General features: G+C 25.7%; 1 protein-coding gene across 1 annotated transcript in view; it reads left to right on the top strand.

Annotated features, from left to right (window-relative positions):
- The window catches only part of firrm (fignl1 interacting regulator of recombination and mitosis), a 35,422-nt gene that overhangs the window by 8,132 nt on the left and 978 nt on the right, over positions 1–26,312 (top strand). The window contains exons 19-21 of the mRNA XM_077533819.1: positions 25,801–25,920; positions 25,988–26,083; positions 26,150–26,263. Of these exons, the coding sequence (XP_077389945.1) occupies positions 25,801–25,920; positions 25,988–26,083; positions 26,150–26,263 (330 nt within the window). The remainder of the gene's footprint in view (positions 1–25,800; positions 25,921–25,987; positions 26,084–26,149; positions 26,264–26,312) is intronic.

The raw sequence follows: 26,312 nt of genomic DNA, 5'->3' as shown, positions 1-26,312 counted from the left end.
TCAGGTGGTTTATTTATTTTTTTTAAATGATCATGCACATAGTAAGGCGTTCTTTTTTTTTTTTTTTTTTTTTTTTTTTTTTTTTTTTTAACGACCATGTGTCTTAAGGCCTTTTTTTTTTTTTTTTAAACGACCATGTATAGTCAGGCTTTTTTTTTTTTTTTTTTTTTAAACGACCATGTATAGTAAGGCGTTATTTTTAAACGACCATGTATAGTAAGGCTTTTTTTAAATTTTATTTATTTATTTTTTTTAAACGACCATGTATAGTAAGGCTTTATTATTTTTTTTTAAACGACCATGTATAGTAAGGCTTTTTTTTTTTTTTTTTAAACGACCATATATAGTAAGGCAATTTCTTTTTTCTAACCGTAAACGACCATGTATAGTAAGGCGTTTTTTTTTTTTTTTTAAAACGACCATGTATCGTAAGGCCTTTTTTTTTTTAAACGACCATGTATAGTCAGGCTTTTTTTTTTTTTTTTTTTTTTTTAAACGACCATGTATAGTAAGGCGTTATTTTTAAACGACCATGTATAGTAAGGCTTTTTTTTAAATTTTATTTATTTTATTTTTTTAAACGACCATGTATAGTAAGGCGTTTTATTTATTTATTTTTTAAATGACCATGTATAGTAAGGCTTTTTTTTTTTTTTTAAACGACCATGTATAGTAAGGCTTTTTTTTTTTTTTTTTTTTTAAACGACCATATATAGTAAGGCAATTTTTTTTTTATAAACGTAAACGACCATGTATAGTAAGGCGTTTTTTTTTTTTTTTTTTAAACGACCATGTATAGTAAGGCCTTTTTTTTTTTTATAAACGTAAACGACCATGTATAGTAAGGCGTTTTATTTATTTATTTTTAAAATGACCATGGATAGTAAGGCTTTTTTTTTTTTTTTAAACGACCATGTATAGTAAGGCTTTTATTTATTATTTTTTTTTTTTTACGACCATGTATAGTAAGGCATTTTTTTTAAAAAAAACGACCATGTATAGTAAGGCATTTTTTTTTTTTTTTTAACGACCAAGGCGTTTTTTTTTTTTTTTTTTTTTTTAAACGAGCATGTATAGTAAGGCATTTAAAAAAAAACAAAAAACGACCATGTATAGTAAGGCTTTTTTTTTTTTAAACAACCATGTATAGTAAGGCGTTTTATTTATTTATTTTTTAAACGACCATGTATAGTAAGGCGTTTTATTTATTTATTTTTTAAACGACCATGTATAGTAAGGCATTTTTTTTTTTTTTTAAACGCCCATGTATAGTAAGGCATTTTTTTTTTAAAAAACGACCATGTATAGTAAGGCGTTTTTTTTTTAAAAAAACGACCATGTATAGTAAGGCGTTTTTTTTTTTTTTTTTTTTTTTTTAACGAGCATGTATAGTAAGGCATTTAAAAAAAAACAAAAAACGACCATGTATAGTAAGGCATTTTTTTTTTAAACGACCATGTATAGTAAGGCGTTTTTGTTTTTTATGTTTTTTTTTTAAACGACCATGTATAGTAAGGCATCTTTTTTTTAAACGACCATGTATAGTAAGGCATTTTTTTTTTAAACGACCATGTATAGTAAGGCATTTTTTTTTTAAACGACCATGTATAGTAAGGCGTTTTTTTTTTTTTAAACGACCATGTATAGTAAGGCTTTTTTTTTTTAAACGACCATGTATAGTAAGGCATTTTTTTTTTTTTTTTTTTTTTTTTTTTTTTAAAACGACCATGTATAGTAAGGCATTTTTTTTTTTTAATTGACCAAGGCGTTTTTTTTTTTTTTTAACGACCATATATAGTAAGGCGTTTTTTTTTGTTTTTTTTTTTAAACGACCATGTATAGTAAGGCATTTTTTTTTTTTTTAAATGACCATGTATAGTAAGGTTTTTTATTTTTATTTTTAAACGACCATGTATAGTAAGGCATTTTTTTTTTTTTAAACGACCATGTATAGTAAGGCATTTTTTTTTTTTTTTTTTTTTACGAGCATGTATAGTAAGGCATTTAAAAAAACAAAAAAAACAACCATGTATAGTAAGGCATTTTTTTTAAACGACCATGTATAGTAAGGCGTTTTTTTTTTTGTTTTGTTTTTTTTTTGTTTTTTTTTTATAAACGACCATGTATAGTAAGGCATTTTTTTTTTTACGACCATGTATAGTAAGGCGTTTTTTTTTTTTAAACGACCATGTATAGTAAGGCATTTTTTTTTTTTTTTTTTTTAAACGACCATGTATAGTAAGGCATTTTTTTTTTTTTAATTGACCAAGGCGTTTTTTTTTTTTTTTTAAACGACCATGTATAGTAAGGCATTTTTTTTTTTAAACGACCATGTATAGTAAGGCGTTATTTTTAAACGACCATGTATAGTAAGGCGTTATTTTTAAACGACCATGAATGGTAAGGCGTTTTTTTTTTTTTTTTTAAACGACCATTTATAGTAAGGCATTTTTTTTTTTTTTTTTTTTTTTTTTAACGACCATGTATAGTAAGGCGTTATTTTTAAACGACCATGAATGGTAAGGCGTTTTTTTTTTTTTTAAACGACCATGTATAGTAAGGCTTTTTTTTTTTTTCAAACGACCATGTATAGTAAGGCATTTTTTTTTTAACTACCATGTATAGTAAGGCATTTTTTTTTAAACGACCATGTATAGTAAGACGTTTTTTTCTTCTTTTTTTTAAACGACCATGTATCGTAAGGTGTTTTGTTTTTTTAAACGACCATATATAGCAAGGCATTGTTTTTTTTTTTTTTTTTTTTTTTCAAAACGACCATGTATAGTAAGGTGTTTTTTGTTTTTTTTTAACGACCATGTATCGTAAGGCCTTTTTTTTTTTTTTTTTTAAACGACCATGTATAGTAAGGCGTTGTTTTTTTTGTTTTTTTTAAACGACCATGTATAGTGAGGCATTTTTTTTTTTATTTAAACGACCATGTATAGTAAGGCATTTTTTTTTTAAACGACCATTTATAGTAAGGCATTTTTTTTTTTTTTTTTAAACGACCATGTATTATAGTAAGACGTTATTTTTAAACGACCATGAATGGTAAGGCGTTTTTTTTTTTTTTTTTTTTTTAAACGACCATGTATAGTAAGGCATTTTTTATTATTTTTTTTTAAACGACCATGTATAGTGAGGCATTTTTTTTTTTTTTAAAACGACCATGTATAGTAAGGCATTTTTTTTTTTTAAACGAGCATGTATAGTAAGGCGTTTTTTTTTTTTTTTTTTTTTTTAAACGACCATGTATAGTAAGGCATTTTTAAATTTTTTTTTAAAACAACCATGTATAGTAAGGCATTTTTTTTTAAACGACCATGTATAGTAAGGCATTTTTTTTTTAAACGACCATGTATAGTAAGGCGTTTTATTTATTTTTTTAAATATAAACGACCATGTATAGTAAGGCTTTTTTTTTTAAACGACCATTTATAGTAAGGCATTTTTTATTTTTTTTAAACGACCATGTATAGTAAGGCGTTATTTTTAAACGACCATGTATAGTAGGCGTTTTTGTTTTTTTAAACGACCAGGTATAGTAAGGCTTTTTTTTTTTTTTTTTTAAACGACCATGTATAGTAAGGCATTTTTTTTTTTTTAACGACCATGTATAGTAAGGCGTTTTTTTTTTTTTTTTAAACGACCATGTATCGTAAGGTGTTTTTTTTTTTTTTTTTTAAACGACCATGTATAGTAAGGCGTTGTTTTTTTTTTTTTTTTAACGACCATGTATAGTAAGGCGTTTTGTTTTTTGTTTTTTTTAAACGACCATGTATAGTAAGACGGCAACAAAAAATGACCATTTTTGGTATGGTGGCTTTGTTTAAACGACCATGTACAGTAAGGCGTTATTTTTAAACGACCATGTATAGTAAGGCAAGGCAAGGCAAGTTTATTTGAATAGCACATTTCATAGACAAGGCAACTCAATGTGCTTTACACAAAGAAGGACAACACATAAGCACCAAGAAACAGTAGTTAACATTCAGAGGAAGAAAAATACATGAAAATAGGTTACAAAATTTACTAAAAAGAACATACAATAACAATCTTAAAACATTATTCAATAAACTTTAAAACATTTAACATAAGGAAGTTTAAAATAATAAAAAACACTTAATTAAAGCTGTTTTTTTTGTTTTTTTTAACGACCATGTATAGTAAGGAGTTTTTTTTTTTAAACAACCATGTATAGTAAGGCATTTTTTTTATTTATTTTTATTTTTTTAAACGACCATGTATAGTAAGCCGTTATTTTGAAACGACCATGTATAGTAAGGCGTTTTATTTTTTTTTATAAACGACCATGTATAGTACGACATTTTTTTAAACGACCATGTATAGTAAGGCGTTTTATTTATTTATTTTTTAAACGACCATGTATAGTCAGGCTTTTTTTTTTTTTTTTTTAAACGCCCATGTATAGTAAGGCATTTTTTTTTAAAAAAAACGACCATGTATAGTAAGGCGTTTTTTTTTTATTATTTTTTTTTAACGAGCATGTATAGTATGGCATTTAAAAAAAAACAAAAAACGACCATGTATAGTAAGGCATTTTTTTTTTAAACGACCATGTATAGTAAGGCGTTTTTTTTTTTTTTTTTTTTAAACGACCATGTATAGTAAGGCATTTTTTTTTAAACGACCATGTATAGTAAGGCATTTTTTTTTTTTTTTTTTTTTTTTTTTTTTAAACGACCATGTATAGTAAGGCATTTTTTTTTAAACGACCATGTATAGTAAGGCGTTTTTTTTTTATTATTTTTTTTTAACGAGCATGTATAGTATGGCATTTAAAAAAAAACAAAAAACGACCATGTATAGTAAGGCATTTTTTTTTTAAACGACCATGTATAGTAAGGCGTTTTTTTTTTTTTTTTTTTTAAACGACCATGTATAGTAAGGCATTTTTTTTTAAACGACCATGTATAGTAAGGCGTTTTTTTTTTTTTTTAACGACCATATATAGTAAGGCGTTTTTTTTTGTTTTTTTTTTTAAACGACCATGTATAGTAAGGCATTTTTTTTTTTTTTAAATGACCATGTATAGTAAGGTTTTTTTTTTTTATTTTTAAACGACCATGTATAGTAAGGCATTTTTTTTTTTTTAAACGACCATGTATAGTAAGGCATTTTTTTTTTTGATTTTTTTTTACGAGCATGTATAGTAAGGCATTTAAAAAAACAAAAAAAACGACCATGTATAGTAAGGCATTTTTTTTAAACGACCATGTATAGTAAGGCGTTTTTTTTTTTGTTTTGTTTTTTGTTTTTTTTGTTTTTTATAAACGACCATGTATAGTAAGGCATTTTTTTTTTTACGACCATGTATAGTAAGGCGTTTTTTGTTTTTAAACGACCATGTATAGTAAGGCATTTTTTTTTTTTTTTTTTTAAACGACCATGTATAGTAAGGCATTTTTTTTTTTTTAATTGACCAAGGCGTTTTTTTTTTTTTTTTTAAACGACCATGTATAGTAAGGCATTTTTTTTTTTAAACGACCATGTATAGTAAGGCGTTATTTTTAAACGACCATGTATAGTAAGGCGTTATTTTTAAACGACCATGAATGGTAAGGCGTTTTTTTTTTTTTTTTAACGACCATTTATAGTAAGGCATTTTTTTTTTTTTTTTTTTTTTTTAACGACCATGTATAGTAAGGAATTATTTTTAAACGACCATGAATGGTAAGGCGTTTTTTTTTTTTTTTTTAAACGACCATATGTAGTAAGGCATTTTTTTTTTTTTTTTTAAACGACCCTGTATAGTAAGGCTTTTTTTTTTTTTCAAACGACCATGTATAGTAAGGCATTTTTTTTTTAACTACCATGTATAGTAAGGCATTTTTTTTTAAACGACCATGTATAGTAAGACGTTTTTTTCTTCTTTTTTTTAAACGACCATGTATCGTAAGGTGTTTTGTTTTTTTAAACGACCATATATAGCAAGGCGTTGTTTTTTTTTTTTTTTTTTTCAAAACGACCATGTATAGTAAGGTGTTTTTTGTTTTTTTTTAACGACCATGTATCGTAAGGCCTTTTTTTTTTTTTTTTTTTAAACGACCATGTATAGTAAGGCGTTGTTTTTTTTGTTTTTTTTTAAACGACCATGTATAGTGAGGCATTTTTTTTTTTATTTAAACGACCATGTATAGTAAGGCATTTTTTTTTTTAAACGACCATGTATAGTAAGGCGTTTTATTTTTTTTTTAAACGACCATTTATAGTAAGGCATTTTTTTTTTTTTTTTTTTAAACGACCATGTATTATAGTAAGACGTTATTTTTAAACGACCATGAATGGTAAGGCGTTTTTTTTTTTTTTTTTTTTGTTTTAAACGACCATGTATAGTAAGGCATTTTTTATTATTATTTTTTAAACGACCATGTATAGTGAGGCATTTTTTTTTTTTTTTAAACGACCATGTATAGTAAGGCATTTTTTTTTTTTAAACGAGCATGTATAGTAAGGCGTTTTTTTTTTTTTTTTTTAAACGACCATGTATAGTAAGGCATTTTTAAATTTTTTTTTAAAACAACCATGTATAGTAAGGCATTTTTTTTTAAACGACCATGTATAGTAAGGCATTTTTTTTTTAAACGACCATGTATAGTAAGGCGTTTTATTTTTTTTTTAAATATAAACGACCATGTATAGTAAGGCTTTTTTTTTTAAACGACCATTTATAGTAAGGCATTTTTTATTTTTTTTAAACGACCATGTATAGTAAGGCATTTTTTTTTTTTAACGACCATGTATAGTAAGGCGTTTTTTTTTTTTTTTTAACGACCATGTATAGTAAGGCTTTTTTTTTTTTTTTTTTTTAACGACCATGTATAGTAAGGCATTTTTTTTTTTTACGACCATGTATAGTAAGGCTTTTTTTTTTTAAAACAACCAAGGCGTTTTTTTTTCTTTTTTTTTTTTTTAAACGACCATGTATCGTAAGGCGTTGTTTTTTTTTTTTTTTTAACGACCATGTATAGTAAGGCGTTTTGTTTTTTGTTTTTTTTAAACGACCATGTATAGTAAGACGGCAACAAAAAATGACCATTTTTGGTATGGTGGCTTTGTTTAAACGACCATGTACAGTAAGGCGTTATTTTTAAACGACCATGTATAGTAAGGCAAGGCAAGGCAAGTTTATTTGAATAGCACATTTCATAGACAAGGCAACTCAATGTGCTTTACACAAAGAAGGACAACACATAAGCACCAAGAAACAGTAGTTAACATTCAGAGGAAGAAAAATACATGAAAATAGGTTACAAAATTTACTAAAAAGAACATACAATAACAATCTTAAAACATTATTCAATAAACTTTAAAACATTTAACATAAGGAAGTTTAAAATAATAAAAAACACTTAATTAAAGCTGTTTTTTTTGTTTTTTTTAACGACCATGTATAGTAAGGAGTTTTTTTTTTTAAACAACCATGTATAGTAAGGCATTTTTTTTATTTATTTTTATTTTTTTAAACGACCATGTATAGTAAGCCGTTATTTTGAAACGACCATGTATAGTAAGGCGTTTTATTTTTTTTTATAAACGACCATGTATAGTACGACATTTTTTTAAACGACCATGTATAGTAAGGCGTTTTATTTATTTATTTTTTAAACGACCATGTATAGTAAGGCGTTTTTTTTTTTAAACGACCATGTATAGTCAGGCTTTTTTTTTTTTTTTTTTAAACGACCATGTATAGTAAGGCATTTTTTTTTTTTTTAAACGCCCATGTATAGTAAGGCATTTTTTTTTTAAAAAAACGACCATGTATAGTAAGGCGTTTTTTTTTATTTTTTTTTTTTTAACGAGCATGTATAGTATGGCATTTAAAAAAAAACAAAAAACGACCATGTATAGTAAGGCATTTTTTTTTTAAACGACCATGTATAGTAAGGCGTTTTTTTTTTTTTTTTTTTTTTAAACGACCATGTATAGTAAGGCATTTTTTTTTAAACGACCATGTATAGTAAGGCATTTTTTTTTTAAACGACCATGTATAGTAAGGCGTTTTTTTTTTTTTTTAAACGACCATGTATAGTAAGGCTTTTTTTTTTTTTTAAACGACCATGTATAGTAAGGCATTTTTTTTTTTTTTTTTTTTTTTTTAAACGACCATATATAGTAAGGCAATTTTTTTTTTATAAACGTAAACGACCATGTATAGTAAGGCGTTTTTTTTTTTTTTTTTTTAAACGACCATGTATAGTAAGGCCTTTTTTTTTTTTATAAACGTAAACGACCATGTATAGTAAGGCGTTTTATTTATTTATTTTTAAAATGACCATGGATAGTAAGGCTTTTTTTTTTTTTTAAACGACCATGTATAGTAAGGCTTTTATTTATTATTATTTTTTTTTTACGACCATGTATAGTAAGGCATTTTTTTTAAAAAAAACGACCATGTATAGTAAGGCATTTTTTTTTTTTTTTTAACGACCAAGGCGTTTTTTTTTTTTTTTTTTTTTTTTAAACGAGCATGTATAGTAAGGCATTTAAAAAAAAACAAAAAACGACCATGTATAGTAAGGCTTTTTTTTTTTTAAACAACCATGTATAGTAAGGCGTTTTATTTATTTATTTTTTAAACGACCATGTATAGTAAGGCGTTTTATTTATTTATTTTTTAAACGACCATGTATAGTAAGGCATTTTTTTTTTTTTTTAAACGCCCATGTATAGTAAGGCATTTTAAAAAAAAAAAACGACCATGTATAGTAAGGCGTTTTTTTTTTAAAAAAACGACCATGTATAGTAAGGCGTTTTTTTTTTTTTTTTTTTTTTTTTAACGAGCATGTATAGTAAGGCATTTAAAAAAAAACAAAAAACGACCATGTATAGTAAGGCATTTTTTTTTTAAACGACCATGTATAGTAAGGCGTTTTTGTTTTTTATGTTTTTTTTTTAAACGACCATGTATAGTAAGGCATCTTTTTTTTAAACGACCATGTATAGTAAGGCATTTTTTTTTTAAACGACCATGTATAGTAAGGCATTTTTTTTTTAAACGACCATGTATAGTAAGGCGTTTTTTTTTTTTTAAACGACCATGTATAGTAAGGCTTTTTTTTTTTAAACGACCATGTATAGTAAGGCATTTTTTTTTTTTTTTTTTTTTTTTTTTTTTAAAACGACCATGTATAGTAAGGCATTTTTTTTTTTTAATTGACCAAGGCGTTTTTTTTTTTTTTTAACGACCATATATAGTAAGGCGTTTTTTTTTTAAACGACCATGTATAGTAAGGCGTTTTTTTTTTTTTTTTTTTTTTAAACGACCATGTATAGTAAGGCATTTTTTTTTAAACGACCATGTATAGTAAGGCATTTTTTTTTTAAACGACCATGTATAGTAAGGCGTTTTTTTTTTAAACGACCATGTATAGTAAGGCGTTTTTTTTTTTTTTTTTTTTTAAACGACCATGTATAGTAAGGCATTTTTTTTTTAAACGACCATGTATAGTAAGGCGTTTTTTTTTTTTTTTAAACGACCATGTATAGTAAGGCTTTTTTTTTTTTTTAAACGACCATGTATAGTAAGGCATTTTTTTTTTTTTTTTTTTTTTTTTTTTTTAAACGACCATATATAGTAAGGCAATTTTTTTTTTATAAACGTAAACGACCATGTATAGTAAGGCGTTTTTTTTTTTTTTTTTTTTAAACGACCATGTATAGTAAGGCCTTTTTTTTTTTTATAAACGTAAACGACCATGTATAGTAAGGCGTTTTATTTATTTATTTTTAAAATGACCATGGATAGTAAGGCTTTTTTTTTTTTTTTAAACGACTATGTATAGTAAGGCTTTTATTTATTATTATTTTTTTTTTACGACCATGTATAGTAAGGCATTTTTTTAAAAAAAAACGACCATGTATAGTAAGGCATTTTTTTTTTTTTTTTAACGACCAAGGCGTTTTTTTTTTTTTTTTTTTTTTTAAACGAGCATGTATAGTAAGGCATTTAAAAAAAAACAAAAAACGACCATGTATAGTAAGGCTTTTTTTTTTTTAAACAACCATGTATAGTAAGGCGTTTTATTTATTTATTTTTTAAACGACCATGTATAGTAAGGCATTTTATTTATTTATTTTTTAAACGACCATGTATAGTAAGGCATTTTATTTTTTTTTTAAACGCCCATGTATAGTAAGGCATTTTTTAAAAAAAAAACGACCATGTATAGTAAGGCGTTTTTTTTTTAAAAAAACGACCATGTATAGTAAGGCGTTTTTTTTTTTTTTTTTTTTTTTTTAACGAGCATGTATAGTAAGGCATTTAAAAAAAAACAAAAAACGACCATGTATAGTAAGGCATTTTTTTTTTAAACGACCATGTATAGTAAGGCGTTTTTGTTTTTTATGTTTTTTTTTTAAACGACCATGTATAGTAAGGCATCTTCTTTTTAAACGACCATGTATAGTAAGGCATTTTTTTTTTAAACGGCCATGTATAGTAAGGCATTTTTTTTTTAAACGACCATGTATAGTAAGGCGTTTTTTTTTTTTTAAACGACCATGTATAGTAAGGCTTTTTTTTTTTAAACGACCATGTATAGTAAGGCATTTTTTTTTTTTTTTTTTTTTTTTAAAACGACCATGTATAGTAAGGCATTTTTTTTTTTTAATTGACCAAGGCGTTTTTTTTTTTTTTTAACGACCATATATAGTAAGGCGTTTTTTTTTGTTTGTTTTTTTAAACGACCATGTATAGTAAGGCATTTTTTTTTTTTTTAAATGACCATGTATAGTAAGGTTTTTTATTTTTATTTTTAAACGACCATGTATAGTAAGGCATTTTTTTTTTTTTAAACGACCATGTATAGTAAGGCATTTTTTTTTTGTTTTTTTTTTACGAGCATGTATAGTAAGGCATTTAAAAAAACAAAAAAAACAACCATGTATAGTAAGGCATTTTTTTTAAACGACCATGTATAGTAAGGCGTTTTTTTTTTGTTTTTGTTTTTTTTTTGTTTTTTTTTTATAAACGACCATGTATAGTAAGGCATTTTTTTTTTTACGACCATGTATAGTAAGGCGTTTTTTTTTTTTAAACGACCATGTATAGTAAGGCATTTTTTTTTTTTTTTTTTTTAAACGACCATGTATAGTAAGGCATTTTTTTTTTTTTAATTGACCAAGGCGTTTTTTTTTTTTTTTTTAAACGACCATGTATAGTAAGGCATTTTTTTTTTTAAACGACCATGTATAGTAAGGCGTTATTTTTAAACGACCATGTATAGTAAGGCGTTATTTTTAAACGACCATGAATGGTAAGGCGTTTTTTTTTTTTTTTTTAAACGACCATTTATAGTAAGGCATTTTTTTTTTTTTTTTTTTTTTTTTAACGACCATGTATAGTAAGGCGTTATTTTTAAACGACCATGAATGGTAAGGCGTTTTTTTTTTTTTTAAACGACCATGTATAGTAAGGCTTTTTTTTTTTTTCAAACGACCATGTATAGTAAGGCATTTTTTTTTTAACTACCATGTATAGTAAGGCATTTTTTTTTAAACGACCATGTATAGTAAGACGTTTTTTTCTTCTTTTTTTTAAACGACCATGTATCGTAAGGTGTTTTGTTTTTTTAAGGCATTGTTTTTTTTTTTTTTTTTTTTTTCAAAACGACCATGTATAGTAAGGTGTTTTTTGTTTTTTTTTAACGACCATGTATCGTAAGGCCTTTTTTTTTTTTTTTTTTTAAACGACCATGTATAGTAAGGCGTTGTTTTTTTTGTTTTTTTTAAACGACCATGTATAGTGAGGCATTTTTTTTTTTATTTAAACGACCATGTATAGTAAGGCATTTTTTTTTTTAAAAGACCATGTATAGTAAGGCGTTTTATTTTTTTTTTAAACGACCATTTATAGTAAGGCATTTTTTTTTTTTTTTTTAAACGACCATGTATTATAGTAAGACGTTATTTTTAAACGACCATGAATGGTAAGGCGTTTTTTTTTTTTTTTTTTTTTTTTTTAAACGACCATGTATAGTAAGGCATTTTTTATTATTTTTTTTTAAACGACCATGTATAGTGAGGCATTTTTTTTTTTTTAAAAACGACCATGTATAGTAAGGCATTTTTTTTTTTTAAACGAGCATGTATAGTAAGGCGTTTTTTTTTTTTTTTTTTTTTTTAAACGACCATGTATAGTAAGGCATTTTTATTTTTTTTTTTAAAACAACCATGTATAGTAAGGCATTTTTTTTTAAACGACCATGTATAGTAAGGCATTTTTTTTTTAAACGACCATGTATAGTAAGGCGTTTTATTTATTTTTTTAAATATAAACGACCATGTATAGTAAGGCTTTTTTTTTTAAACGACCATTTATAGTAAGGCATTTTTTATTTTTTTTAAACGACCATGTATAGTAAGGCGTTATTTTTAAACGACCATGTATAGTAGGCGTTTTTGTTTTTTTAAACGACCAGGTATAGTAAGGCTTTTTTTTTTTTTTTTTTAAACGACCATGTATAGTAAGGCATTTTTTTTTTTTTAACGACCATGTATAGTAAGGCGTTTTTTTTTTTTTTTTTAACGACCATGTATAGTAAGGCTTTTTTTTTTTTTTTTTTTTACGACCATGTATAGTAAGGCATTTTTTTTTTTTACGACCATGTATAGTAAGGCTTTTTTTTTTTAAAACAACCAAGGCGTTTTTTTTTTCTTTTGTTTTTTTTTAAACGACCATGTATCGTAAGGTGTTTTTTTTTTTTTTTTTTAAACGACCATGTATAGTAAGGCGTTGTTTTTTTTTTTTTTTTAACGACCATGTATAGTAAGGCGTTTTGTTTTTTGTTTTTTTTAAACGACCATGTATAGTAAGACGGCAACAAAAAATGACCATTTTTGGTATGGTGGCTTTGTTTAAACGACCATGTACAGTAAGGCGTTATTTTTAAACGACCATGTATAGTAAGGCAAGGCAAGGCAAGTTTATTTGAATAGCACATTTCATAGACAAGGCAACTCAATGTGCTTTACACAAAGAAGGACAACACATAAGCACCAAGAAACAGTAGTTAACATTCAGAGGAAGAAAAATACATGAAAATAGGTTACAAAATTTACTAAAAAGAACATACAATAACAATCTTAAAACATTATTCAATAAACTTTAAAACATTTAACATAAGGAAGTTTAAAATAATAAAAAACACTTAATTAAAGCTGTTTTTTTTGTTTTTTTTAACGACCATGTATAGTAAGGAGTTTTTTTTTTTAAACAACCATGTATAGTAAGGCATTTTTTTTATTTATTTTTATTTTTTTAAACGACCATGTATAGTAAGCCGTTATTTTGAAACGACCATGTATAGTAAGGCGTTTTATTTTTTTTTATAAACGACCATGTATAGTACGACATTTTTTTAAACGACCATGTATAGTAAGGCGTTTTATTTATTTATTTTTTAAACGACCATGTATAGTCAGGCTTTTTTTTTTTTTTTTTTAAACGACCATGTATAGTAAGGCATTTTTTTTTTTTTTAAACGCCCATGTATAGTAAGGCATTTTTTTTTTAAAAAAACGACCATGTATAGTAAGGCGTTTTTTTTTTATTATTTTTTTTTAACGAGCATGTATAGTATGGCATTTAAAAAAAAACAAAAAACGACCATGTATAGTAAGGCATTTTTTTTTTAAACGACCATGTATAGTAAGGCGTTTTTTTTTTTTTTTTTTTAAACGACCATGTATAGTAAGGCATTTTTTTTTAAACGACCATGTATAGTAAGGCATTTTTTTTTTTTTTTTTTTTTTTTTTTTTTTTAAACGACCATGTATAGTAAGGCATTTTTTTTTAAACGACCATGTATAGTAAGGCGTTTTTTTTTTATTATTTTTTTTTAACGAGCATGTATAGTATGGCATTTAAAAAAAAACAAAAAACGACCATGTATAGTAAGGCATTTTTTTTTTAAACGACCATGTATAGTAAGGCGTTTTTTTTTTTTTTTTTTTTAAACGACCATGTATAGTAAGGCATTTTTTTTTAAACGACCATGTATAGTAAGGCGTTTTTTTTTTTTTTTAACGACCATATATAGTAAGGCGTTTTTTTTTGTTTTTTTTTTTAAACGACCATGTATAGTAAGGCATTTTTTTTTTTTTTAAATGACCATGTATAGTAAGGTTTTTTTTTTTTATTTTTAAACGACCATGTATAGTAAGGCATTTTTTTTTTTTTAAACGACCATGTATAGTAAGGCATTTTTTTTTTTGTTTTTTTTTTACGAGCATGTATAGTAAGGCATTTAAAAAAACAAAAAAAACGACCATGTATAGTAAGGCATTTTTTTTAAACGACCATGTATAGTAAGGCGTTTTTTTTTTTGTTTTGTTTTTTGTTTTTTGTTTTTTTTATAAACGACCATGTATAGTAAGGCATTTTTTTTTTTACGACCATGTATAGTAAGGCGTTTTTTGTTTTTAAACGACCATGTATAGTAAGGCATTTTTTTTTATTTTTTTTTAAACGACCATGTATAGTAAGGCATTTTTTTTTTTTTAATTGACCAAGGCGTTTTTTTTTTTTTTTTTAAACGACCATGTATAGTAAGGCATTTTTTTTTTTAAACGACCATGTATAGTAAGGCGTTATTTTTAAACGACCATGTATAGTAAGGCGTTATTTTTAAACGACCATGAATGGTAAGGCGTTTTTTTTTTTTTTTTTAACGACCATTTATAGTAAGGCATTTTTTTTTTTTTTTTTTTTTTTAACGACCATGTATAGTAAGGAATTATTTTTAAACGACCATGAATGGTAAGGCGTTTTTTTTTTTTTTTTTAAACGACCATATGTAGTAAGGCATTTTTTTTTTTTTTTTTTAAACGACCCTGTATAGTAAGGCTTTTTTTTTTTTTCAAACGACCATGTATAGTAAGGCATTTTTTTTTTAACTACCATGTATAGTAAGGCATTTTTTTTTAAACGACCATGTATAGTAAGACGTTTTTTTCTTCTTTTTTTTAAACGACCATGTATCGTAAGGTGTTTTGTTTTTTTAAACGACCATATATAGCAAGGCGTTGTTTTTTTTTTTTTTTTTTTCAAAACGACCATGTATAGTAAGGTGTTTTTTTTTTTTTTTTAACGACCATGTATCGTAAGGCCTTTTTTTTTTTTTTTTTTTAAACGACCATGTATAGTAAGGCGTTGTTTTTTTTGTTTTTTTTTAAACGACCATGTATAGTGAGGCATTTTTTTTTTTATTTAAACGACCATGTATAGTAAGGCATTTTTTTTTTTAAACGACCATGTATAGTAAGGCGTTTTATTTTTTTTTTAAACGACCATTTATAGTAAGGCATTTTTTTTTTTTTTTTTTTAAACGACCATGTATTATAGTAAGACGTTATTTTTAAACGACCATGAATGGTAAGGCGTTTTTTTTTTTTTTTTTTTTGTTTTAAACGACCATGTATAGTAAGGCATTTTTTATTATTTTTTTTTAAACGACCATGTATAGTGAGGCATTTTTTTTTTTTTTTAAACGACCATGTATAGTAAGGCATTTTTTTTTTTTAAACGAGCATGTATAGTAAGGCGTTTTTTTTTTTTTTTTTTAAACGACCATGTATAGTAAGGCATTTTTAATTTTTTTTTTAAAACAACCATGTATAGTAAGGCATTTTTTTTTAAACGACCATGTATAGTAAGGCATTTTTTTTTTAAACGACCATGTATAGTAAGGCGTTTTATTTTTTTTTTAAATATAAACGACCATGTATAGTAAGGCTTTTTTTTTTAAACGACCATTTATAGTAAGGCATTTTTTATTTTTTTTAAACGACCATGTATAGTAAGGCATTTTTTTTTTTTTAACGACCATGTATAGTAAGGCGTTTTTTTTTTTTTTTTAACGACCATGTATAGTAAGGCTTTTTTTTTTTTTTTTTTTTAACGACCATGTATAGTAAGGCATTTTTTTTTTTTACGACCATGTATAGTAAGGCTTTTTTTTTTTAAAACAACCAAGGCGTTTTTTTTTTTTTTTTTTTTTTTAAACGACCATGTATCGTAAGGCGTTGTTTTTTTTTTTTTTTTAACGACCATGTATAGTAAGGCGTTTTGTTTTTTGTTTTTTTTAAACGACCATGTATAGTAAGACGGCAACAAAAAATGACCATTTTTGGTATGGTGGCTTTGTTTAAACGACCATGTACAGTAAGGCGTTATTTTTAAACGACCATGTATAGTAAGGCAAGGCAAGGCAAGTTTATTTGAATAGCACATTTCATAGACAAGGCAACTCAATGTGCTTTACACAAAGAAGGACAACACATAAGCACCAAGAAACAGTAGTTAACATTCAGAGGAAGAAAAATACATGAAAATAGGTTACAAAATTTACTAAAAAGAACATACAATAACAATCTTAAAACATTATTCAATAAACTTTAAAACATTTAACATAAGGAAGTTTAAAATAATAAAAAACACTTAATTAAAGCTGTTTTTTTTGTTTTTTTTAACGACCATGTATAGTAAGGAGTTTTTTTTTTTAAACAACCATGTATAGTAAGGCATTTTTTTTATTTATTTTTATTTTTTTAAACGACCATGTATAGTAAGCCGTTATTTTGAAACGACCATGTATAGTAAGGCGTTTTATTTTTTTTTATAAACGACCATGTATAGTACGACATTTTTTTAAACGACCATGTATAGTAAGGCGTTTTATTTATTTATTTTTTAAACGACCATGTATAGTAAGGCGTTTTTTTTTTTAAACGACCATGTATAGTCAGGCTTTTTTTTTTTTTTTTTTAAACGACCATGTATAGTAAGGCATTTTTTTTTTTTTTAAACGCCCATGTATAGTAAGGCATTTTTTTTTTTAAAAAACGACCATGTATAGTAAGGCGTTTTTTTTTATTTTTTTTTTTTTAACGAGCATGTATAGTATGGCATTTAAAAAAAAACAAAAAACGACCATGTATAGTAAGGCATTTTTTTTTTAAACGACCATGTATAGTAAGGCGTTTTTTTTTTTTTTTTTTTTTTAAACGACCATGTATAGTAAGGCATTTTTTTTTAAACGACCATGTATAGTAAGGCATTTTTTTTTTAAACGACCATGTATAGTAAGGCGTTTTTTTTTTTTTTTAAACGACCATGTATAGTAAGGCTTTTTTTTTTTTTTAAACGACCATGTATAGTAAGGCATTTTTTTTTTTTTTTTTTTTTTTTTTTTTTTTTAAACGACCATGTATAGTAAGGCATTTTTTTTTTTTTAATTGACCAAGGCGTTTATTTTTTTTTAACGACCATATATAGTAAGGCGTTTTTTTTTTTTTATTTTATTTTTATTTTTTTAAAACGACCATGTATAGTAAGGCATTTTTTTTTTTTAAATGACCATGTATAGTAAGGCTTTTTTTTTTTTTTTTTAAACGACCATGTATAGTAAGGCGTTTTATTTTTTTTTTATAAACGACCATGTATAGTACGACATTTTTTTAAACGACCATGTATAGTAAGGCGTTTTATTTATTTATTTTTTAAACGACCATGTATAGTAAGGCGTTTTTTTTTTTTAAACGACCATGTATAGTCAGGCTTTTTTTTTTTTTTTTTTAAACGACCATGTATAGTAAGGCATTTTTTTTTAAACGACCATGTATAGTAAGGCATTTTTTTTTTAAACGACCATGTATAGTAAGGCGTTTTTTTTTTTTTAAACGACCATGTATAGTAAGGCTTTTTTTTTTTTTTAAACGACCATGTATAGTAAGGCATTTTTTTTTTTTTTTTTTTTTTTTAACGACCATGTATAGTAAGGCATTTTTTTTTTTTAATTGACCAAGGCGTTTATTTTTTTTTAACGACCATATATAGTAAGGCGTTTTTTTTTTTTTTTTTTTTTTTAAACGACCATGTATAGTAAGGCATTTTTTTTTTTTTTTAAATGACCATGTATAGTAAGGCTTTTTTTTTTTTTTTTTAAACGACCATGTATAGTAAGGCATTTTTTTTTTTTTTTAAACGACCATGTATAGTAAGGCGTTTTTTTTTAATTATTTTTTTTTAACGAGCATGTATAGTAAGGCATTTAAAAAAACAAAAAAAAACGACCATGTATAGTAAGGCATTTTTTTTTTAAACGACCATGTATAGTAAGGCGTTTTTTTTTTTTTTAAACGACCATGTATAGTAAGGCATTTTTTTTTTTTTTTTTTTAAACGACCATGTATAGTAAGGAATTTTTTTTTTTTTTATTGACCAAGGCGTTTTTTTTTTTTTTTAAACGACCATGTATAGTAAGGCATTTTTTTTTTTAAACGACCATGTATAGTAAGGCGTTTTTTTTTTTTTTTTAAACGACCATTTATAGTAAGGCATTTTTTTTTTTTTTTTTTTTTTAACGACCATGTATAGTAAGGCGTTATTTTTAAACGACCATGTATAGTAAGGCATTTTTTTTTTTTTTTTTTTAAACGACCATGTATAGTAAGGAATTTTTTTTTTTTTTATTGACCAAGGCGTTTTTTTTTTTTTTTTAAACGACCATGTATAGTAAGGCATTTTTTTTTTTAAACGACCATTTATAGTAAGGCGTTTTTTTTTTTTTTTAAACGACCATTTATAGTAAGGCATTTTTTTTTTTTTTTTTCAAAACGACCATGTATAGTAAGGTGTTTTTTGTTTTTTTTTAACGACCATGTATCGTAAGGCCTTTTTTTTTTTTTTTTTTAAACGACCATGTATAGTAAGGCGTTGTTTTTTTTGTTTTTTTTTAAACGACCATGTATAGTGAGGCATTTTTTTTTTTATTTAAACGACCATGTATAGTAAGGCATTTTTTTTTTTAAACGACCATGTATAGTAAGGCATTTTTTATTATTTTTTTTTAAACGACCATGTATAGTGAGGCATTTTTTTTTTTTTTAAAACGACCATGTATAGTAAGGCATTTTTTTTTTTTAAACGAGCATGTATAGTAAGGCGTTTTTTTTTTTTTTTTATTTTTTTAAACGACCATGTATAGTAAGGCATTTTTTATTATTTTTTTTTAAACGACCATGTATAGTGAGGCATTTTTTTTTTTTTAAAAACGACCATGTATAGTAAGGCATTTTTTTTTTTTAAACGAGCATGTATAGTAAGGCGTTTTTTTTTTTTTTTTTTTTTAAACGACCATGTATAGTAAGGCATTTTTAAAAATTTTTTTAAAACAACCATGTATAGTAAGGCATTTTTTTTTAAACGACCATGTATAGTAAGGCATTTTTTTTTTAAACGACCATGTATAGTAAGGCGTTTTATTTTTTTTTTTAAATATAAACGACCATGTATAGTAAGGCTTTTTTTTTTAAACGACCATTTATAGTAAGGCATTTTTTATTTTTTTTAAACGACCATGTATAGTAAGGCATTTTTTTTTTAAACGACCATGTATAGTAAGGCGTTTTATTTTTTTTTTTAAATATAAACGACCATGTATAGTAAGGCTTTTTTTTTTAAACGACCATTTATAGTAAGGCATTTTTTATTTTTTTTAAACGACCATGTATAGTAAGGCATTTTTTTTTTTTAACGACCATGTATAGTAAGGCGTTTTTTTTTTTTTTTTAACGACCATGTATAGTAAGGCTTTTTTTTTTTTTTTTTTTTTAACGACCATGTATAGTAAGGCATTTTTTTTTTTTACGACCATGTATAGTAAGGCTTTTTTTTTTTAAAACAACCAAGGCGTTTTTTTTCTTTTTTTTTTTTTTAAACGACCATGTATCGTAAGGTGTTTTTTTTTTTTTTTTTTAAACGACCATGTATAGTAAGGCGTTGTTTTTTTTGTTTTTTTAACGACCATGTATAGTAAGGCGTTTTGTTTTTTGTTTTTTTTAAACGACCATGTATAGTAAGACGGCAACAAAAAATGACCATTTTTGGTATGGTGGCTTTGTTTAAACGACCATGTACAGTAAGGCGTTATTTTTAAACGACCATGTATAGTAAGGCAAGGCAAGGCAAGTTTATTTGAATAGCACATTTCATAGACAAGGCAACTCAATGTGCTTTACACAAAGAAGGACAACACATAAGCACCAAGAAACAGTAGTTAACATTCAGAGGAAGAAAAATACATGAAAATAGGTTACAAAATTTACTAAAAAGAACATACAATAACAATCTTAAAACATTATTCAATAAACTTTAAAACATTTAACATAAGGAAGTTTAAAATAATAAAAAACACTTAATTAAAGCTGTTTTTTTTGTTTTTTTTAACGACCATGTATAGTAAGGAGTTTTTTTTTTTAAACAACCATGTATAGTAAGGCATTTTTTTTATTTATTTTTATTTTTTTAAACGACCATGTATAGTAAGCCGTTATTTTGAAACGACCATGTATAGTAAGGCGTTTTATTTTTTTTTATAAACGACCATGTATAGTACGACATTTTTTTAAACGACCATGTATAGTAAGGCGTTTTATTTATTTATTTTTTAAACGACCATGTATAGTAAGGCGTTTTTTTTTTTAAACGACCATGTATAGTCAGGCTTTTTTTTTTTTTTTTTTAAACGACCATGTATAGTAAGGCATTTTTTTTTTTTTAAACGGCCATGTATAGTAAGGCATTTTTTTTTTTTAAAAACGACCATGTATAGTAAGGCGTTTTTTTTTATTTATTTTTTTTTAACGAGCATGTATAGTATGGCATTTAAAAAAAAACAAAAAACGACCATGTATAGTAAGGCATTTTTTTTTTAAACGACCATGTATAGTAAGGCGTTTTTTTTTTTTTTTTTTTTTAAACGACCATGTATAGTAAGGCATTTTTTTTTAAACGACCATGTATAGTAAGGCAGTTTTTTTTTAAACGACCATGTATAGTAAGGCGTTTTTTTTTTTTTTAAACGACCATGTATAGTAAGGCTTTTTTTTTTTTTAAACGACCATGTATAGTAAGGCATTTTTTTTTTTTTTTTTATTATTTTTTTTTTTAAACGACCATGTATAGTAAGGCATTTTTTTTTTTAATTGACCAAGGCGTTTATTTTTTTTTAACGACCATATATAGTAAGGCGTTTTTTTTTTTTTTTTTTTTTAAACGACCATGTATAGTAAGGCATTTTTTTTTTTTTAAATGACCATGTATAGTAAGGCTTTTTTTTTTTTTTTTTAAACGACCATGTATAGTAAGGCGTTTTATTTTTTTTTATAAACGACCATGTATAGTACGACATTTTTTTAAACGACCATGTATAGTAAGGCGTTTTATTTATTTATTTTTTAAACGACCATGTATAGTAAGGCGTTTTTTTTTTTTAAACGACCATGTATAGTAAGGCATTTTTTTTTTTTTAAACGCCCATGTATAGTAAGGCATTTTTTTTTTTAAAAAACGACCATGTATAGTAAGGCGTTTTTTTTTTATTATTTTTTTTTAACGAGCATGTATAGTATGGCATTTAAAAAAAAACAAAAAACGACCATGTATAGTAAGGCGTTTTTTTTTTTTTTTTTTTAAACGACCATGTATAGTAAGGCATTTTTTTTTTTTAAACGACCATGTATAGTAAGGCGTTTTTTTTTTTTTAAACGACCATGTATAGTAAGGCTTTTTTTTTTTTTTAAACGACCATGTATAGTAAGGCATTTTTTTTTTTTTTTTTTTTTTTTTTTTTTTTTTAAACGACCATGTATAGTAAGGCATTTTTTTTTTTTAATTGACCAAGGCGTTTATTTTTTTTTAACGACCATATATAGTAAGGCGTTTTTTTTTTTTTTTTTTAAACGACCATGTATAGTAAGGCATTTTTTTTTTTTTAAATGACCATGTATAGTAAGGCTTTTTTTTTTTTTTTTAAACGACCATGTATAGTAAGGCATTTTTTTTTTTTTTTAAACGACCATGTATAGTAAGGCATTTTTTTTTTTTTTAAACGACCAAGGCATTTTTTTTTTGTTTTTTTTTACGAGCATGTATAGTAAGGCATTTAAAAAAACAAAAAAAAACGACCATGTATAGTAAGGCATTTTTTTTTTTAAACGACCATGTATAGTAAGGCGTTTTTTTTTTTTTTTAAACGACCATTTATAGTAAGGCATTTTTTTTTTTTTTTTTTTTTTTAACGACCATGTATAGTAAGGCGTTATTTTTAAACGACCATGTATAGTAAGGCGTTATTTTTAAACGACCATGAATGGTAAGGCGTTTTTTTTTTTTTTTTTTAAACGACCATGTGTAGTAAGGCATTTTTTTTTTTTTTTTTAAACGACCATGTGTAGTAAGGCATTTTTTTTTTTTTTTTCAAACGACCATGTATAGTAAGGCATTTTTTTTTTTTTTTTTTTTTTTTTAAACGACCATGTATAGTAAGGCATTTTTTTTTTTTTAATTGACCAAGGCGTTTTTTTTTTTTAACGACCATATATAGTAAGGCGTTTTTTTTTTTGTTTTTTTTTTAAACGACCATGTATAGTAAGGCATTTAAAAAAACAAAAAAAAACGACCATGTATAGTAAGGCATTTTTTTTTTAAACGACCATGTATAGTAAGGCATTTTTTTTTTTTTTTTTTTAAACGACCATGTATAGTAAGGCATTTTTTTTTTTTTTATTGACCAAGGCGTTTTTTTTTTTTTTTTAAACGACCATGTATAGTAAGGCATTTTTTTTTTTAAACGATCATGTATAGTAAGGCATTCTTTTTTTTAAACGACCATGTATAGTAAGGTTTTTTTTTTTTTTAAACGACCATGTATAGTAAGATATTTTTTTAAACGACCATGTATAGTAAGGCTTTTTTTTTTTTTTCCTTAAACGACCATGTATAGTAAGATATTTTTTTAAACGACCATGTATAGTAAGGTTGTTTTTTTTTTTATTAAACGACCATGTATAGTAAGGCATTTTTTTTTTTAAACGACCATGTATAGTAAGGCATTTTTTTTTTTTTTTTTTTAAACGACCATGTATAGTAAGGCATTTTTTTTTTTTTATTGACCAAGGCGTTTTTTTTTTTTTTTTTAAACGACCATGTATAGTAAGGCATTTTTTTTTTTAAACGATCATGTATAGTAAGGCATTTTTTTTTTTTTTTTTTTTAACGACCATGTATAGTAAGGCGTTATTTTTAAACGACCATGTATAGTAAGGCGTTATTTTTAAACGACCATGAATGGTAAGGCGTTTTTTTTTTTTTTTTTTAAACGACCATGTGTAGTAAGGCATTTTTTTTTTTTTTTTAAACGACCATGTGTAGTAAGGCATTTTTTTTTTTTTTTTTCAAACGACCATGTATAGTAAGGCATTTTTTTTTTTTTTTTTTTTTTTAAACGACCATGTATAGTAAGGCATTTTTTTTTTTTTAATTGACCAAGGCGTTTTTTTTTTTTAACGACCATATATAGTAAGGCGTTTTTTTTTTGTTTTTTTTTTAAACGACCATGTATAGTAAGGCATTTAAAAAAACAAAAAAAAACGACCATGTATAGTAAGGCATTTTTTTTTTAAACGACCATGTATAGTAAGGCATTTTTTTTTTTTTTTTTTAAACGACCATGTATAGTAAGGCATTTTTTTTTTTTTTATTGACCAAGGCGTTTTTTTTTTTTTTTTAAACGACCATGTATAGTAAGGCATTTTTTTTTTTAAACGATCATGTATAGTAAGGCATTCTTTTTTTTAAACGACCATGTATAGTAAGGTTTTTTTTTTTTTTTAAACGACCATGTATAGTAAGATATTTTTTTAAACGACCATGTATAGTAAGGCTTTTTTTTTTTTTTCCTTAAACGACCATGTATAGTAAGATATTTTTTTAAACGACCATGTATAGTAAGGTTGTTTTTTTTTTTATTAAACGACCATGTATAGTAAGGCATTTTTTTTTTTAAACGACCATGTATAGTAAGGCATTTTTTTTTTTTTTTTTTTAAACGACCATGTATAGTAAGGCATTTTTTTTTTTTTATTGACCAAGGCGTTTTTTTTTTTTTTTTAAACGACCATGTATAGTAAGGCATTTTTTTTTTTTTATTGACCAAGGCGTTTTTTTTTTTTTTTTAAACGACCATGTATAGTAAGGCATTTTTTTTTTTAAACGATCATGTATAGTAAGGCATTTTTTTTTTTTTTTTTTTTAACGACCATGTATAGTAAGGCGTTATTTTTAAACGACCATGTATAGTAAGGCGTTATTTTTAAACGACCATGAATGGTAAGGCGTTTTTTTTTTTTTTTTTTAAACGACCATGTGTAGTAAGGCATTTTTTTTTTTTTTTTTTCAAACGACCATGTATAGTAAGGCATTTTTTTTTTTTTTTTTTTTTTTTTAAACGACCATGTATAGTAAGGCATTTTTTTTTTTTTAATTGACCAAGGCGTTTTTTTTTTTTAACGACCATATATAGTAAGGCGTTTTTTTTTTGTTTTTTTTTTAAACGACCATGTATAGTAAGGCATTTAAAAAAACAAAAAAAAACGACCATGTATAGTAAGGCATTTTTTTTTTAAACGACCATGTATAGTAAGGCATTTTTTTTTTTTTTTTTTTAAACGACCATGTATAGTAAGGCATTTTTTTTTTTTATTGACCAAGGCGTTTTTTTTTTTTTTTTAAACGACCATGTATAGTAAGGCATTTTTTTTTTTAAACGATCATGTATAGTAAGGCATTCTTTTTTTTAAACGACCATGTATAGTAAGGTTTTTTTTTTTTTTAAACGACCATGTATAGTAAGATATTTTTTTAAACGACCATGTATAGTAAGGCTTTTTTTTTTTTTTCCTTAAACGACCATGTATAGTAAGATATTTTTTTAAACGACCATGTATAGTAAGGTTGTTTTTTTTTTTATTAAACGACCATGTATAGTAAGGCATTTTTTTTTTTAAACGACCATGTATAGTAAGGCATTTTTTTTTTTTTTTTTTTAAACGACCATGTATAGTAAGGCATTTTTTTTTTTTTATTGACCAAGGCGTTTTTTTTTTTTTTTTAAACGACCATGTATAGTAAGGCATTTTTTTTTTTAAACGATCATGTATAGTAAGGCATTTTTTTTTTTTTTTTTTTTTAACGACCATGTATAGTAAGGCGTTATTTTTAAACGACCATGTATAGTAAGGCGTTATTTTTAAACGACCATGAATGGTAAGGCGTTTTTTTTTTTTTTTTTTAAACGACCATGTGTAGTAAGGCATTTTTTTTTTTTTTTTTTAAACGACCATGTGTAGTAAGGCATTTTTTTTTTTTTTTTTAAACGACCATGTATAGTAAGGCGATTTTTTTTTTTTTTTAAACGACCATGTATAGTAAGGCGATTTTTTTTTTTTGTGTAAACGACCATGTATAGTAAGGCGATTTTTTTTTTTTTTAGATGACCATGTATAGTAAGGCATTTTTTTTTTTTAAACGACCATGTATAGTAAGGTTTTTTTTTTTTTAAACGACCATGTATAGTAAGATATTTTTTTAAACGACCATGTATAGTAAGGCTTTTTTTTTTTTTCCTTAAACGACTATGTATAGTAAGATATTTTTTTAAACGACCATGTATAGTAAGGTTGTTTTTTTTTTTATTAAACGACCATGTATAGTAAGGCGATTTTTTTTAATTTTTTTTTTAAACGACCATATATAGTAAGGCATTTTTTTTTTAAACGACCATGTATAGTAAGGCTTTTTTTTGTTTTGTTTTTGTTTTGTTTTGTTTTTATACTCATGTCCACAGGGGCACCCAATCCCTTCTTGCTTGGGGCCCCTGGCGAATATTGCTTGCGCCACTGGATGTATGAATATAGTACTGGTGTGGTTTCCAGAATGCGGTGCTACAATGCCTCCTAGTGGCGGTCCAAGGAAAGTCAACTCTTGATGAACGGTGCGCGTCATCTGCCGCGAGGGCAGTCACACAACTGTGGCAGAGAATGACAGCACATCAGGTGACACACATAAAGTTAGGTGATGACCGAATTTGAAATTTACCGCCCAGGTGTCTGTCTTGTGCAGGTGCAGACTCATCATGTGCTCCACGTCACGCTGCAGCTCCTTTTGTCAATTACGGCTCTTTTAGTCAAGAACGTGGACACTCCCATCATCATTCAGGTGCGTGTACATTTCGTTGACATTGAGCACTCAGTGATTTTGTGTTATGTACTTTGTATGTTGTAGGCCCTGGCGTGTGTAGATGCTGTCGTGTCTCAGAAGTGTGCAGATGAGCTTCAGCTTGCTGCACTGGATTTCCTTTCATCACTGGGAAATATTTTTATCCCACCTGACAACCAGGTAGTGACTCCAACCAATCAAAACACTGGATGTGATTTGAGCCAATCGC

The sequence above is a fragment of the Festucalex cinctus genome, chromosome 10 (assembly GCF_051991245.1).
Source record: "Festucalex cinctus isolate MCC-2025b chromosome 10, RoL_Fcin_1.0, whole genome shotgun sequence".
Classification (NCBI taxonomy): Eukaryota; Metazoa; Chordata; class Actinopteri; order Syngnathiformes; family Syngnathidae; genus Festucalex; species Festucalex cinctus.
The sequence above is the reverse complement of the archived record's forward strand: the minus strand, read 5'-3'. Positions and strand labels throughout refer to the sequence as shown.